Source organism: Falco rusticolus, chromosome 1, assembly GCF_015220075.1.
Source record: "Falco rusticolus isolate bFalRus1 chromosome 1, bFalRus1.pri, whole genome shotgun sequence".
Taxonomy (NCBI): Eukaryota; Metazoa; Chordata; class Aves; order Falconiformes; family Falconidae; genus Falco; species Falco rusticolus.
Window position 1 is genome coordinate 119,517,848 of NC_051187.1, and position 17,688 is coordinate 119,535,535.

At 43.6% G+C, this 17,688-nt stretch overlaps 1 protein-coding gene across 1 annotated transcript; it reads left to right on the plus strand.

The window, feature by feature from the left end:
• The first annotated feature begins 418 nt into the window (after positions 1–418).
• PGRMC2 (progesterone receptor membrane component 2) lies at positions 419–13,148 on the plus strand. Its single transcript, XM_037398067.1, has 3 exons — positions 419–814; positions 11,020–11,175; positions 11,915–13,148. The coding sequence occupies exons 1-3, from the start codon at positions 439–441 to the stop codon at positions 12,010–12,012; spliced, it is 630 nt and encodes a 209-aa protein (XP_037253964.1). The 5' UTR covers positions 419–438; the 3' UTR covers positions 12,013–13,148.
• The last annotated feature ends 4,540 nt before the right edge of the window (positions 13,149–17,688 follow it).

Here is a 17,688-nt window from a genome sequence, read left to right on the forward strand (position 1 = left end):
CCCGCCGACCCCGGCGCACGGCCCCCTCCCGCGCCCTGCTGCTGCTGCTATAGCAGGCGGCGGGGCCCGCCCGCTCCCCTGAGGCGAAGCCACGCCCCCTCACCCCGCCGCCTTCTCCCCCTCACGTTCCCGCCAACGCCACCTGGCCGCGGGGCGGGGGGGGGAGGGGGCGCGTGTGTGTGAGGGGGCGCGCAGGCGCACTGGCGGCGGCGGCGGTTCTCGCGAGCGGAGGGGCCGTTGGGCTGGCGGGGCGTGTCCGCACCCAATTCGCCCGCGGGGCGCGAGCCTGCCGGGGGCGGTGCCGCCCAGCCCGGGCACCAATGGGGAGCGGCGGGCGGGGGCGCGGCGGCCGCCTCGCGTCTCTCCGGGGGCGGGGCGGGGCCGTTGGGGGGGCGGGGCCGTTAGGCGGGCGGGCGGGCGGGCGCTGGCCTGGTAGTGATGGCGGACGATGGGGATGGGAGGCTAAGGACTGAGGGGAGCAGCGACGGCGGCCTAGGGGGCGGGGGCGCAGGGGAGCCGCCGGCCGGCGCGGCGGCGGTGGCGGCGGCCGTGGGCGGCGAGATGCTGCTGAACGTGGGGCTCCTGGCGCTGGCGCTGCTGGCGGCCTACCGGCTGTACCTGCGCTGGGGGACGCGGAGCGGGCCGGGGGGCGCGGCTCGGCAGAGCCAGGCCGCCGCTCTGCCGCGGATGAAGCGGCGGGATTTCTCCCTGGAGCAGCTGCGCGAGTTCGACGGGGCCCGCAACCCCCGCATCCTCCTGGCTGTCAACGGCAAAGTCTTCGACGTGACCAAAGGCAGCAAGTTCTACGGGCCCGGTGAGACGCCGGGGCCGCGGGGCGGGGGGGCGTCCCTCGGCGGCCGCCGCCGCGCCGGGCGGGGGCCCCGCGCCCCCCCTCAGCTGCCCGCTGCCTTTCGGGCGGCGCCGGCGGGAGGCGGGGGCGGCGCCGGGGGAGCTGCTGCGGCGGGCGTGCTATGCCGCCGGGGGCTCCGTGCTGCCGGCGCCCGGGCCTCCCCCCGCCGCCCTGCGGGCCGGTGGGCTTCGGGGAGGCCTGGCTTGCGGCTCGGCGCGGGCCAGGTGGGCCCCGGGGTTTATCTCGGGCGGCCAGCCCCCCGCGCTCGCCGCCCGCTCGGCTGACAGATAGGGGCCACCTGGGGGGTGTCCGGTGGGAATCGGCCGCGCAAACCGCGACCTGGCCCCGGTGGCTGCGGTGCACAGCCCCTGCTGGGCCGGCCGGCCTGCGGCCTGGGGGGCTTGCGAACAGGTGATGCGTGACGGCGCTGGGCTCCCTTCAGGCGTCCCCCGCGCATCCGTGTATCCAGTTGCTTAGATATGGATGTGCCATGTCGATAATGCTTCTTTCTTTTTTTTTTTCCCTTCTGTCTTTTCTAGTAGGTTTCCCAAGTGCAGCTGAGCAATGCTTCCTTCGTTCTAGCTCTTACGGTTCAGGAAAGAGAAAAACAAGCTGGTTACTTACTTAGGTGCAAATGCCATATTGAATATGAATTTTAATCAGAATAGAGGCAGACAGGGAGAGCTCGGGGACTGCTGTGTTGCCACCATCGAGGAGAGTGCAGAAATCAACCCGCTCTCTTAAAACAATAGACAGCACAGTTCTTTGTAGCAGAAATGCACCAAAGGTTCAGCGAATCTTCAGAGGTTCGGAAAAGTACGCTTTAAAAGCAATGTTTAGCTATTCACATTGTAGATGTGAAACTGCAGCGTAATCTCTTGTAATAAACAGTGTTCTTAATAATGAGGCGGGTAAACTTACTGGTGAGCACTGTGTTCACATCTGATGGCAAAGGAAATGAGGGTGATGACTGCTGATAATTTTCTTCCTTAAACAATGGTGGTTTGGAAAATATGATCTAATCAAATTATGCAGGAGTTTTCATAGTAGGTATGGCAAGTGTCTTTGTGCAAGGGATGGAGGAGAGAGAGGATACTTCCCCCCCTTGAAAATAGTTGAAGTTAAGTTATTATTTTTAAGTAATCTTAGATTAAAAAAAAAAAAAAAAACAGAACTGACATGTTAGAAGTCTTTGGTTCTTACCAGGGAAGTGACAAACAGTTGTGCAGTAGAACTGCGCTAGTATTTTGTAACTCCTGTTACCCTCCAGGTTTGTGATTCCAGCTCTGCTGCTAGTTGCAGAAATCAAAACTGGCATAAATGAATCAAATTGCTTTTCTGACTGGGTACTGGAAAACAACAATAGAATCTAAGCTACCTTTGCCATGCCTTATTTTGTTTATTGAGTGGTAAAGCTGAGAAATTGCAGTCTGGTGGGCTCCATCTTTCATGATACTGAATCAGGCTAGTTCTTTTGTCTCTCACTTTTTAGGGGTTTTTAAGCTGAGACATAAGTGCTGATATAAAGTGCAGGTAATGCATATGCTACGTGAAACTTAAAACACCAGTAAGTTGACAGATTGCTTCATAAATTACTCTGTGAAATAATACTAAGCCATAATCTAAACAGTCACTTTAGCTCTTTTGTGTATCAAATATAAACTAAATTTTAGACCCTCCATTGTAGATGTCATCACTGATTCACATCGTCATCCTCTGGAGGTCTATTTTTGTGAGGAAGCCAAAGCTTTATGTTCTGGGACCTCAGTCTGGTTTTTTTGATAACTGGCAGCAGCTGGTTTCCCTAAAGCAGTGCTTCCAGCTTTTTGTGAAGAGGGACAAAGGCTTCCCCCCACCTGCCGTCCCTCCCTGTAGTGAAAGATTACCTTTTTATAACATACTGACATCATCTTTGTCTGTCATATCTCTGTTACTTGGGCCACACACATGAGGATAGTGATGCTTAGCCTGTGCATTATCAGCTGTGTGTTTTCTGCCGAAGGTGTTGATTTTAGAATCGTGCTGATGGGGTTTCCCTGTAGAGATGCATGTCAGGGAATGTTTTCTTGTGACTGTATTGTGGCTGAAGAGAAAAAAAGGCTCGTAGGTGGTGTGCAGGCCTTAAAAGATCTGAGAAGACTTAGGTGGAAAAGTCTTCTACAGCTGATTGAGACCTTTTCAGAAAGACTTCAGTCAGAGTAGCCAGTTGTTCACAGTGGTTTTTTAGGTAACTATGCCTCATAGCTGGAGTATAGCAAGAGAAGCGCAGAGCATACCAACAAAGCCGTGGCTAAATTTTGTTTAACAGAAGAAACAGTTGAGGGCACTGGCTTTGCTGATATTGCAGGTTAGGACAGTGAGCCTTTTGTACTTTGTTGAGGTACTGATGCGAAATACTGCTTCAGCTTTTAAGGCAGCAAAAAGCATTGGCTGAGGGCTCACTATCAAATCTTAAGTATGTCTTGACTGCTGGGTTAACGTTGAATAATGTGGCTGTCTCAGAATGTCTTCCGATGTCTTAAAATAAAGGTGGGTTGGTTTTTTTCCTTCAGTGTAGTTTGGATGCAGAGTTGTTCCTTATTTCTCTACTTACAGCAGAAGGCTAAAAATGCACAGAATTGCCATCTAGTCCAGATTTTTGTCCAGCAGTTGAGATGCCATTAAAATTCACAGTAAGCTTCTGATTTTATTAGACGCTCTCCTGTGTTGTAAGTTTCCATCCACTGAATCCTGTTATGCTTTGGTCTGTTTCATTGGAGAGCCCTTTAAACACATACAGTTAAGATATTTTTAAAAATTGATAGACTGTTGAGGTCATCCTTTCAAACAGTCGTGACTGCAAACATCAATTTCTAGAATATTTAATCAAAATGTTTTCCACATTTTTTGGTTTTTCTCTTGCTGTCTTCTTTAAGCCTTCCAGTTTATCTCATTGGTATCCTATCAGTCTTTGGTTATGTCTGATGCATTTTAGCTAAGAGCAAGAAAAGGTTATATCACATCTTTTACTATCTGTCCCTCTTTGAACTCTTAATTTAAAACCTTACTTGCCAAGTTCTTTTCCAAAATGCAGCTTACTGGGATAGTCCTGTGTTCTGCAAGTATACCCTTTGTTTCGAGACTTCACCTTTAGTTGTATTAAATATCATCTTTGTGCCCAAATGAGTAAGTGTCCTAGAATGCTTTGCTTGGTTATTACCTTTAATTAATTACCTTTTCCTTTATCACACACAAACTGTAAAAGAAATAGTAAACAATTAGTGGCTCACTATTAAAAATACCATATAACCAGAATTTCAAAGCAGCTGTTTTGGGGCGATTTCCCCGTCTGTAATCACATCTCATCACTTTGATGATTAATACCTTTAACGTGTACTGGGTTGAATGAGAGATAGTTTTTACTGTTTCATTTATCACAACCTTTAATGTCATGTTTGTTTGTATCAAGATTCCTGGTAACGGCCAATAGAAGGACATAGCAAGAGTTAAAGCAATGTTAGCAAATCCTAATATTTAGCATTTAAATTGGCATGCCAAGATAATGCTGTAAACAGGTTGTAATTAACTTATCAAATACTTTGTGCAGTTATGAAATATTTGTGGCTTTGAGCATGACAAAGCAAGATTATATGCAGTCCAGTGTATACAAATGTTCCACATCACTTCTTGGTTCTTAATGTTTAATGATTTTTAAAAAATCAATTTCCTGACTTTCCTTTGCTGCAATACGTTGTCACTGTCAACTCATTTCTCATCCCACTCTTGTCTTTCAGCGTGTCGTGAAGATTTCTCCTTTCCAGTTTGCAGAGAGGAATAGATTAGGTGGTAGTTCCTTCCACAAAAATTTCCATCATAGTTCATTTTTCATGAGGGGAAAATTACCTTTATTTGATGTTGCAAATCCAGTTAAGAACTGTTGAGTTCTGATGTTAAATACTTCAGAAAATTCTCTAATAAAACAGCTGTCATTTTTTGCCATCAGTTCTGTAAAAATAATCTGATGCTATTGCACTTCCTTTGGAACAGAGTGCTGTAAACTTCGTTGCGTCTCTGTTTAAAAGACGGCACCGATGTTTTTCAGTACATCCTTTATGAGGGTATGGTTAGAGTGGAATGTTGCAGGAGGGGCATCATATATGTTGTATCTGGAGAATTCTGTTAAGGGTGGCCTTATCTTAAGAACACAACAGGCCAAGGGTTTACAGATAATACAGAGGATAAGACTGGTGGGAAACAAGTACTTTCTGTAAGGTGTGTGCCTTGTCTGTGTTTTGATGTTTGTCAGCTCTTTGGTGTCTGTGTAATGGTGCTGTCTCTCACCCCAGAACTCCGCTTTTCAGAGAAACAGCATTTCTGGATAAAGAAGCTAAGCTCCTACCAGAAGTAGCGGCTCTGAAAAGGTGTATACGTGCAGATTGGCGAGAGGTTGTTTCCATACTTCTGATTAAAGAGAATAGTGCCTTGGCCTTCAGGATGAAGGAAGGGGTTGTTCTAAGCCCTCAGTCCATGTTCACGGAGAGCAGGGGCGAGTCAAGTGGGTTTGTGCAGGAAGATGCATCACTATCTCCTCCTCTGCTTCTGCTTTGTGTGTCTGTCAGCTCGCTCTTTGTCTTTTTTTCTTTTTTCCTTTTTTAATAACCTGATTATATTCTTTAAAACTTCAACAGCTGTGTGTTTGATAAAAGGTCCGTGTAAACCCTTAGTTCCAATTTAAACTATTCAGGTTCCAGTCACCTGAGATTTGAGGGACCTGATCAAGCATGTATGCTCAGAGCAAGATATGTTAGGATGTGATAGTAGCATCGTTGTTAGTGACGTATAGATGTTATATCCAGTGCATGCACAGCAGTGTAGTTTCATTTCATTTAGTCAAAAAACCTGGCCTGCATTGCTTGCCTTAATTATGAAATAAACTTGTGTCCAGAGCATTTCTCACTAAAGCAAGATGTGGGATCCATGTCTTCCTCAAGTGTGGAGCTGTGTTCTAGCAATCTCCTGACTACTGAACTACAGGCTCTCCTGGAAGCGCTCGTTGTCTGCCCCTGTAGTTGAAATTGGGTCATTAATTCTTGCACTTTTTTTCACCGAGTTAAAAAGGAAGCAAGCAAAAGAGAGAGCGAGGCCCTCTGGTCTTGTGCCTGAGAAGCCAGGTTTAGACCTTTCTTTCTAAGCACTTCCCATCTTAGTATGTAGGCTTTGTAGATCACTTTCCTAAGAACGCTTACTTTCCATGCAAGTTGTAACTTAAAATTGACCCACATCTTTCCTTTCATGTAAATCTGGAGCAGTAAAGTTAAAATTATGTCACCTTGAATTCCCAGTGATAAATGTTATTAGAAAGCTTCTGCTTTCAAGCTGCATCTCAGAACGGCTTTGTCCAATTTGTAGCTTTTTCATTCCCTCATAAAAGATGCAACACTGAACAGACAGGTGTCAGGATTCAGGTAGAAAGTTTTAAACAGTCAGTGGAGATTTTGCTTCATTTGGAGTGGAAAAGGTAGACAAAGTGGTAGGGTAGTGCAGCTGCCAATAATTTTGTGTTCTGTCTCTCTTTGTTCCTCTAACTTACATTAAAAGAGAAGTTTGTCTTCATTCTTAATCAAGAAATGTTGTCCCCGAATTTCTAAGCTTCAGACAAAACGGGGTTTTATTTCCAGCGGCTGCATGGAGCCCACAGATGCAAAGAACATCTGGTATGCTTTGCATATTTGGTGATTGCTTGCAAGTGCCTTTTGACCATTTGAAGAAACCAAAGCTGGTTTAAAACTGAACCTTGTTACCCTGCGTGGCTTCTTCAGGGAACTTGTATGGGCCTTGTGAGACAATACAGTCCTGAGATTGCAAATCGCTTCATTAGATGTAAAGTCCACAGGCAGCTGCAGTCCCTGTGCTGACAGTTGGAGCAATCCAAAGTTCAGTATACACTGTTCACCTTTGTGACAAGTCTTGGAGCAGTAGTCTGGGATGTTCTGCAAAGCGAGTATGGAACTGAAGTGGTCAGACAGCTGTTTCAGTAAAACAGGAATACCTACTCGAAAGCTGAACGCCAGCATAGGTTTTGCTGGGGGAAACTATTGGCCAAACCAGCTGAAAACTGAAACATGCTGTTCCGAGATCCAGTTTAGCCTGTTTGGAGCAAGTGACTAGAAGCAGTGCTTCCAAATAAAAACTCAGCTTGGACAGCCTCTTATCTCAAATTTTTAAATACAGTGCTTTAACATTAAATGTATTTTTCCTTGCCTGCTGTTGGTTTAGGGTGTCTGCAAAGAGAAATTACATCTTCATTTAATAATCAAAACAGGGCTAGGGGATGCAGAAATCCTGAGTGCAGGAATTGGAAAGGTCTTTTCACTGGCAGAGAAGACGTGGATTTTGCCAGTTCTCAAACTACCCAGTTCATTTGTGAACAGAGATGAATGTCAGGCTGGAACAAGATGTCAGATTCTTCGAGGCAGCCAGATTTTTAACTGGATTCTGAAAGAAAGTGAGGATCTGCAGGTGATGGGTAGCAACGTTTTGCATGTGTTCTAGCTCAGAGAAGGGCATACTTTATGCAAGATAGAGTTGTAAGGTACGTGAGGACTTTATACTGGGGGGGCTGGGAAGGCAGGGTATAAACGTAGTGGTATAGATGTGGAGATAGGTAGGCAAATACGTAGTCTTGATAACTGTTTGGCCTCAGCGCAAAAATATTCAGAGGCTCTGAAACAAAGTGTTTTTATATGTGAAAGCAATGATGGGAAGAAAAACATTCTCCAAGGAACAAAGTTTTCTTTCGTGTAAGGCCTGTAGCCAAGCAACATGTAGCAGGCGTGTTTTAATGGGTTTTGACACTTCCCCTGACTTTCCTTTTGTTGTTTCGAGATGGCAAGTAAGAGTGGGAGGAGAAGTTTTTAAAGAAATATTTGACTATGAAATAGCTAATTTGGGGGTACAGCAAAAGAAAACCACTAAAATTTTGTGATGGGGGTCTTGAAAAATCAGTTTGGTACACATACCTATGCTAATAGCATCTCCTTTTGCCATCTCTTCAGTGTGTATATCCTGTCGTGGTACAATCAATTATTTAGAGCAGGAGCCAGTCTAAATAGGTAGGCAGACAAAAGGAAAGAAAAGAAGGACTATGGGTAGGGCTTGCAGAGTAAATTGCATCTGGTCATGAAAGAACTCTGTGGGAGTTATGTCTGGGTTTGCACTAATGTCTCTACCTCCAAATCATACTCTTCAAGGGTATTTTTTCTGCAGGGTTCTCTATGCTGGCACCTTCCTGGATGCTTCTGCAAGCACAGCAAAATCTGATAGGCAAAATACCTTTTTAAGACTGTTGCACTGGTATTTATATGAAAACAAATATTAGACTAGGGCTTATAGCAAGACCCCAGACCTGTATATTCTGTATTAATATAAAGTACTGTGCTTAATCTCTGTGTAAAAGTATCTGAATGGAAGCTTTAAATCTTGAAGTAGATTGCTCGTGCTGAGATATTTGAACTTTTGCTTTAGCCACACTGCAGCTAAGGTGAAGCCAGGCTTGTGACTTTTTTTTTAAAGAATCGTAATTCAGTATTTGTCTTTTAGTAAAGTATTAAAGAATGAGGCGTGTTTCTAAGTTACATTTGCAGAGCTGGAATTTGAGATGCTGTCTACCAAGTCCAAAGGCTGGGTTTTACTAGTTAGCGTTCTGTTGAGTGCTTGGGCTGGGCTTGATTGTTTCTTTTTGACTCCTTAATGCTTCTGTAGCAAACATGATGGAATGCTAACATTTAAATTCAATTTTAGAAAAGAAAAAAAAATTATTGGTATAATAGCATCTGACATTACAATATATTTGCAGAAATTTTGCATCCATTAATCTTAATGCAAACTGATACATTCTGGAAGCATTCATGCTTTCCACTGTATATGTTGTTGAGATACAGGGATGTTCAGGGCTTGATACTGATAAATATAATGTAATTCTCTTTTTAATAGAAATAATTGGAATCAAGCTGGTAGACCAGGAGGTGGCATCTCAGCAGGTGCTGTAAAACTCCATAAACCACGAAATGCAGGGTAGAAGGGAAAGGGGAACAGTGTGCTTCTCTGACTCTGGTTAGCCAGAATTTTGAAAATGCGTTCTGCAAATAGCTAGTAGGGTTTATGGAAATACTTGTTTTAAACACTTCAGAGAAAGAAAATGGGGACAAAATACTGTCGATGGCAGGTAGAGTAGCGGCTTATAATTGCTGTTAAGGATTTACTGATTGTGTGTGGTCTTTGTAAGAGCTGTTTACAGCTCCTGTGTTCTTCCTTCAGAACATCAAAACCTAGATCCTTTGAATGATAGCTATTTTGGAATGAAGCAAGAATCTTTGTTTGAAGAGGCTCTATGTTATGTTGCAAAAGACAGCCATTGCTACCTCTTGCCCTGTTTTATGGAACTGACCGAGCATGCAAAATGCAGAGATTAAATATTTGAGTATAGGATTGATTTCAGTCTCTGAATCCCGTTTTTCAAATAAACATCTAATTCAGGATGCAGATAGGGAAGAATGGAGTTCACAAGCCCTCTTGACTTTGTTTCAAGTAGCATAAAGGTAGTCCTTGATCCCAGAGGTAGTTACTGTGAATGCCATACCTGGAGCTATCTGAAAGGACGAGCATGGAGATGCTGTTAATCATTGTGGTTCTCTCTTATGGCCAGATTTGCACAGTGCAAGCCTGCAGTTGATAGTTCTTTCTGTGATGTCTACTTCTTGTGAAATTTTGCTTTTAAATCGGTTGGTTTATTTCCAGAGAGACAAGGGAATTGTCTTTGGCACACAAGACACCCTTCTGTTCTCAGGTTTGACTGTAAGCAACTTACAATGCCAAGCACTCTGGGGTGGAGAGATGACAGCAATTCTGGTGAGGACGTAGTTTCTTCTAATCCATATGGTACTCGGGTTCCCTGCCTCAGGAGTTCTTCCTGCTGCATTCAGCCTGTGTCTCAACCATGAAGTCAATGCCCGGCAAGAGCAGATAGGTGTGGTGGCTGGAGCCAGCGGCCTGGGAGGAAACCAGCCTCTCTGAATGATTTCCTGTGGCTCGTCCTGGTGCAGAAGAGGTCTGAGGTGCTACAGCAGGCAATAGAGGGGTTGAAGGACAGTGTGTTGCCACTTGCTTGTGTTCATTCTTGCCCATGGGTGCTGCCTTTTCTTCAGGCTGATGGCCACTGTCGTCTTCTGAGAGGTAAGCCAGAGAAGGGTTCTGGCCTATTTATCTTCAAGTAGTGACCACTCTTTAGAATGCCTTGGGCATTTCCCTGTTGCTTAGCTGCTGCAGTTAGTGCAGAAATTTTTAAAGCGTTTCTTTTTTTGTTTTCTTTTTCATTGAGCTGAATTAAGGTATTTGGGTTTAGGTCAAGAAAATCAAAGATAACGATATTCTTGAAGTTCTTTAGATAAAAATTTGGGAAAGCCAGTTACCGGCCTCGTCCTGAAAGTTGTTGGTTTGCAAATCGTCCAGTTCTCCTTGTAATATTTTACAGTCATTGCTCAAAATTTGATTGGCATATTTGTGCTGCTTTGCATCAGTCACAAAGCAAGTAGTTGCTTTACGTTCTTAACATAAAGATTTGTGCAGTTTTCAAGAACAGTACAGGATAGGTGTATGGGTGATTTGCTGCCCAAAATAAATGAGGTTGTTTCCGCAGAAGAAATGTGTCAAAAGACACACTGTAGTGTGTAGAAAGTTGTGGTGGTTCTGTAAGTGAAGTGAAATTATTAATTAGCACTCCAGTTTCTATTTATTGATAAAATTCAACAGGTATCTAATTAAGATGTCTATATAATTTGCTTCTATTCATGCCTGACTTGTAAATATATTCTGTTTTGCTTAATAGTAGTGTGTTTCTTTTGAATTCCAGCCTCCAGTCCCTTTGGAATTTACATCAACTGACAGGGATTTCTCCAGATATCCCTTCAAAGCTATTTTCCTGGTTCTGCTTCTCTCTGCAGACTTTATCTCCTAGTGACGCTTAAGACTGAATTGCAGTGCTGCTGAATGTTGAACAGCTATGGCATTGAAACTGCTGCTGTTCCCACCACTGCTGAAGTTTAATGTATGGCTTTGGCAGAGTGTATAAAGAACTGAGATTGGTCACTATAAACAAAGGTTTGAAGGTCTCGATTTTGTCTTTTTGTTTTCAGAGGGTCCATATGGAATATTTGCTGGCAGAGATGCCTCCAGGGGACTAGCAACTTTCTGTCTAGATAAAGATGCACTCAGAGATGAATATGATGACCTATCGGACTTAAATGCTGTACAGATGGAAAGTGTAAGAGAGTGGGAAATGCAATTTAAAGGTAAATTCCCCAATTAGCAGCACATCTTTGCCTTAAGGAAATGCTTTTAATCAAAATGACTGATGTGGGCTTGGGGCAGCTTTTGACGAGATGTTGATGGTAAAGTTAATAATGCAGCGTAACTTTCTTAGGAAAATAAGGGGGATTCAGGCTTTTTTTCCATAGGGAGGATTCCACTATAGCTTCTTGAACCTTTCGGTTTTATGCAAGACAGCTGTTCTCATCTCAGCTCTTCAGTGCAGAATTTCATTCTCTGATCTCAGTGTAGCCTAGCTGATGGAGTTCCTGCTGGCGGGTTGTTGGCTTTGGATGCCATGGAATTATGATTAGGACTATGAGTTGTTTTGGCATAAAGGGTTGAACAAGTTTGTCTTGAAATAATTTCTCAAAAGTATGGAAGTATGCCTCTGGAGGGAGGGGGGCATTTTTCACATTGATTGAAATCAAAACAGGCTAAGGGAATTTGTGCCAGTTCTAATAGCAGCATTTTCAGGCATTGTGTGATAAAGCTTGCCTGATGAGCTGTGGGAGAATTTAAAGTAGTCACGGTAGAGAAAGTAGTGAGCAGCGATGGCAGCAAGATTGTTTTGAGGCTGAGCTTGCTGATAAGTTGCCGTCAATTTCAGCAATTGAGGTTTAGTACCTTGGTGTGTAGGAGAAGAATTGAATTTGCAGTAGTGCAGGCTAACTAGCAAATGCAGCTGTATTTGATTGTAATGGAATCATAACTCTCTTTCAGAAAAATATGACTACGTAGGTAGACTCCTAAAACCAGGGGAAGAACCGTCAGAATACACAGATGAGGAAGATACCAAGGATCACACTAAACAGGAATGAACTTTGTAAACAACCAAAGTCAGGGGCCTTCGGAACTGCAACCTCTTATTCCCCATCACAGAATGTCCTGCATCTTTGGGTACAGTTCATCTGCTGCGAAAAACATTCAACAGGTTTTGTACAAGGAAAATAATATACTCACAAATGAAGATTTGAATACAAGACGTTATCTGTGCTGCCAAACTTTTTGTTGCAGTTTATTTGTGATGTCTGGTTAGGCTTTGTTAGTGAAGAGGGGCCAGGAATTTAAAGTCAAAAACGCTATTCCTTTTTATCAGTAAGTTGAAGCCTTCAAATAGTATATATTACAAGCTCTCCAAAAGACGTGAGTCTTTCAAGCTCAGCGGAAGGTTTGAATCTTGTTTCATGTGTCTTCAGCATTAAAAAAAAAGATGTACTCATATGCATCAGTATCAGTAGGTTAGACTACTGAAACTGGTGTTAAAATGTGAATTTCCACCTTTTTTTTTTTTTTTTTTTTTTTTTTTTTTTTGCGGGCGTTAATAGCCCTGGCAGAATACTTCAGTTCTCTAAGAGAAAGTCCGTGTAGATTAGGATGGGGGTAAAATTCGTCCTTTTCTCAAAAGGATTGGGTAAAACTTTTCTCTGCAACAACTATGATCTGAAGCCTGCCTCTCCCCCCTTTTCCCATCCTCTAAATCAAATCAGATATTAATTGTGCCTTATTTCGCTTACATAGACTTGAATTGTTTTAAGGGACAGCCCCAAATTTGTGGTTTCATAGTCACTACAAGCAGCATTGAGACTAAAGTTCGAATGTTCTGTTGACTGGAAAACCTTGATGTCATTCTGTGTATAGAATGTAAAAGAGGAATACTCAGTGTTACTGCCATATGTTAATACTACATATACTTAAATTAGCATTGTGATGGCCAAATGCATACTCCCGTGCTTCTTTTTAGGTAATGACAAACACACAAAAAAAAGTCACCCTTCCTCCTCTTCCAGAAGCTGCCTAACTTTTGGGAGCGTAGCCTTCACCCCCGTGTAGAGTGAAGGGGCGTGCGCGCGTGTGTATGTGTGCGTGTCTGTCTGAATGCAAGACTTGGGAGGGATTGTTTCTGCAGATATTGTAAATACGAATACCATTTTAATAAAGCATGTACAATACCAAATGTGCTGTCAGACTTTATGTAGAAGCTGTTAGGCAGCTCTGGAGTATGATGGAATAGAAAGTAACGGGAAGAACTCTTGGATGTGAAACATCCACCGCTATTAATCCTGTTCCCAGTCCTTGTGGTGCCTTTTCTCCTTTCAAGTCCCAGCTGTTGAAGAATCTTGAAGAATTACTCAGGTAAGCCGTATTTAAGAGAATAAACCTATGCCAGTGGCATTTGGGGGAGGGGGGGGAAGTGATGTAAATAAAGGAGAGAAGCATTTTAGGAAACATGTAACGTACTGTGAAAGGAATGTGCCTTGTGGCACTGATAGGACAAGAATGCTGGAGATGTGTACGCGGGTATCGCTCAACATATTGTAGAAATTTCACCGTCTGTTCTGCTAAATTCATAATGGTGATGCTACTCGGTTTGCGACTTGCAGCTCTATGGCTTACACCCATACCTGTGTTTGCAGATTTCACCTGTGGTAAGTAACAGATTTCTATAGTGTGCATTCTGTTGAACGGTATAAACTGTGAAATTCAAGGGACGACTACTTTTTTTTATTACTATTTGACTGAACGAGATTTATATTGATGTAAACCAAACAAATAAACAAAAATCCTCCATTGAATCGTGTAACTCCCGTGTCCTGGAAGGCAAGTTGAATTCTTCTGTGTATCCAAGCCTGGAATAGGGTAATCGCAGAAGCAGTAACGAAACGAGCCATTTCTCCACAGAAGTTAGGTTACGCCTGCAGGTTCTTGTACAGGCTGAACAACCACCCAGCCCGGTGTGTGGCTGTTCGCCTGCTGCCCGTAATTCGGTGAAGCACTGGCCTCTGCTCGGGTCACAGCCATGTAAGCCGAGTGACGGTGCAGTGTCCAGGCTTCATTTGCACGTTGGTACTGTAAGTGTCTGCCCGTCACCTTAACACTGCTGAAGTGCTGGGCAACCACAAAAATAATCGTTTAACATGGAAAAATGGAAGCTACCCCAGGAGAAAGCTTTCTTGTATAGGACAGGAGCTAGAAGTACTTAAGCGGCAGTTCTTAATCTGGATGCTTCGCTAGGGTTTGTTTTTTCTTTCTTTTAACTAAATCTTGCTAGAAAAGGTTTTGCGCTACACTTCATTTCGGTATGTCTTTCACTTTTAGCTTTTGCACCAGCTGTTGCACCTCATCCTGGCACCGAGATGCACGTAGTTGTGGAGCAGGAAAAGGTGGCTTCTCCAACTGTCGGATAGGACAACCAGATAAATATTTTTTTCCCAGGCTTCTACCTAAAATGGTGTGTGTCAGCTTCTACCATCCAGTCATGGCTGGAGTTTCTCAACGCTTGCCATGAGTTACTCCGCCTTTCACTCATTACGGCTATTAGCATTGGCACACCTGGCATAGCTGTAGCGTTAGCTGTTTATCGTGTCCGTACCTTTTATGTAGAAACAACATCCTACTGGAGAAAGAAGGGTAGCTTTGGATATGCCGTCACTGCCAAACCCCTTTTCCTTTCCCGTTAAGAAGTGCAGTGAAGCTTAATCACAGTGAAGTTACGTGAGGTTTTGTTGTGGTTTGTTGGGGTCTTTTAAATTGTTTAAAAGAACAACGCTCGGATTTTTACTGTTAGGACTGGTTGAACAGGATGGGTAAAGGATGAGTTTTGCTTTGAAGCAACTTAATGGTAACCGTGAAGAATACAAACCTGTCACCTATAGGAGCGGTATGCTGTGTACGCTTACTCCTGTATTTTGATGTCTGGGGGGTTCTAAATGAACCTCCTTCATCCTACATACCAAGTCACTAGTGATTCAAAGCTGACAACCTAAAAAAAGTGCTTGAAAGCACACAGGAGCTTTCATTTTTATAAATAGTTGACACATACAAAGAAAAAATCATAATATCAGATCCGTCAAAACTTCAGTGCAGTTAATAATTCCATGGAGGTGTTCATCCATGAAATGTTTCTGTCAATCACTTGGTCAAAATTCACTGTTAACTAAAATGACAGGCAGGTTGATACTGACAACGTGTTAAATTTTGTTTGAGCAACGTAAAGGACTTGAAGGAAGTATTTTTTACCATCTTTAGAAACAAAGTACATTTCCAGTTTAACACACGACTTGTTTTCCTAGGCTAGACTTAGTGTTAAACTAGTTGAGTAGTCATCTGTTTTGACGCTTCTGCCTCATTTATACACTGCCTCCCAAAAATGCTTTATTATGGCAGAAAATGTATTTTTAAACCTTCTTGATTAAAAACAAAAGTACCACCGTGTCATTACTTGAGCTGAGCATCTTGAGTTTCCACCAAGGACTACAGAATTATCCTTTCACCTGCTTGTACTTGTTTGTCTCTCTTTATTGAACTAAATCTACTTTTCTTTGGCTAAGGTTTACATTTTCTATCCTTCAGTCAGACACGACACCTAAAAGCAGTTTGGCACTCTGCTTCTGATCTCTTTTCACTTCAGATATAGGTTAGTTCTAAACCATTTCCTAATGTTTGGGGTTTTCTTTTTCTTCCTGCAAAATGAGCTTGATTTTAATATCCTTGTTGTAAAGGTCAAGGAATAGTTAAAGCTTACTTATGCTTTAAGTCTCTTGGATAATTACTTTCTCTACAATAGAAGTTTGTGGGGTTTTATTTCCTCCAGGAAATACATGCATTATAGTATAATTAGTACGAAATACTGATCAAGACTTAGAACTTTGAATATAAATTGTCTTCCTGGCTCTACTTTGGGGTTGGTTTTGTCCTAAAGGAGTAAAAGTTGCATAGTTCTTCATGAAGCGTCACTCAGCCACTCAGTACTGAAATGTTGCTGAAGTTTGTTTCAGCAGCCCAGAGCGTGTCTGCGATGAAGTCCTGCAGCCTCGGAGCCCTCCTTGCAGCCTCTGGGCGCTCTCCCATGTTCGCGCTGCAGGCTGAAGCGTGGGCCGTGGGGAAAACCCTCCCCTGGCTGCCCTCTGACTGCTCTTGCAGGCATGAATGGAACGATGCCATTGCAGCTGCAGATTTGGCTATTCACTCCTTTTCCTGCTTAACGCTAGTAATAATCTAACCCTGCCCTTGAAGGCTTACTTAATTATTTGGTTTCCATATTTAAGTATGACTGTTACTGGCAAATCCTTTCACTGGCTTCTAATTTATGGCTGAAGGTGAATGTTTGCTAACAGGTGTTTACAGATTGGGGTTTAAGCTTGCTTTTGATAGAATACCTGTGCCAAGGTTGGTTCAAATGCAGGTGGAGAGCTGTTTAACTTGAATCAACTCAACCACCGAACCCCAAACCAAACCCAAGCCTTCCTCACCCCCCACCCCTCCCCCTTGGGGGATTCTTGGGGTTTTGCGTATTTTCTCCTGTACCAGAAAGCAGGAACTTTAACATGTGAGATCCAGTCTGGCACTGCAGCCTTCCTGCAAAATCCATGAAGAAATAGAATTGTCCCCATTCTGGTTATGAAGTTGAACTGGTTTTTTTTGTGACAATCATATTTTACTGACCTGCCACGTCTTCTAGGTAACTGGGCAAAGCCTGCAAGTGTACACTCTCTCAGCATCTAAAATTAAAGCCTTTTGGAAGTACGAAGTTCTGGCGGGATTTGTCAGTAAAAGAACACTGGCTAACACTTGGTCTCTTTCTCTGTCTGGAACTGAAGGAGTGTAGTTTGTCACCTCAGTACCACAGTGATGCCTGAAGCAAAGGCAAAGGCTGTTAAGGGTAGAGGCTGTTACGAATATAAACTGGTTTCTGTTCATCCTACTGCTTTATCTCCCACAGAAATCTAATCCCTGTTAGCAGCATCAGCCATGTAGACAGGCTACAGCTGCTCCTTACAGGAACACGTTATCTGGTCTCCATCAGGGACGAGAGCCATCTTGAGTCTTCCCTTTCAAAAAGCCTTCAGCATCCAACATTTTGAGCGTGACTAAAGAAAAATTTTACCAAGTTTGGGCAGGGAAGTGTTCCGAAATATTTGTAGAGTCATTTCTCAACAGAAGAAATGAAGACAGACCTAAACAAGAGTTCTTTGTTAAGCGTAGGGGAGGATTTTTAAACAAGGAAAGGTCTAGGGTTTGCTAGTGTTTAGGAGTAGACTACTATTAGAATACAACCAGTCTTAAGAAGGACAAATTGGAGGTTGGCTTAAAGGGAGCTAAATGGAAAGCAGGTTGGACACATAGGTGCATGTTCAAAAACAAATGCATGGCTCCGCAGCCGGTATGCCGGTTACTGAAAGGTGATTAACCACTTCCAGCCATACAGAGCAACAAGTTGCTCAGCCAGCAACATCTCTGGGGTTTATTCTAAAATTCCATGGGTTTGTTCGCAGCTCCGCGTGCAAACAGCTGTTAACGGGTTGGTTTGTTCCACCTGCCTGCAAGGGCTGAGAGGGGGAAGAATCAAGCCCCTGGGAAGTGAAGGGGTGCATTCCTGAAAATGAATCCTGGAGCTGTGGGTGGTATTTTGTCCGCCTGAGTGAGGGGACACTGTCTAAGCAACCAGCCTTGTAGAGGCCAACAGCACAGACAGCAGGTGAAGAATGCACCCTCTT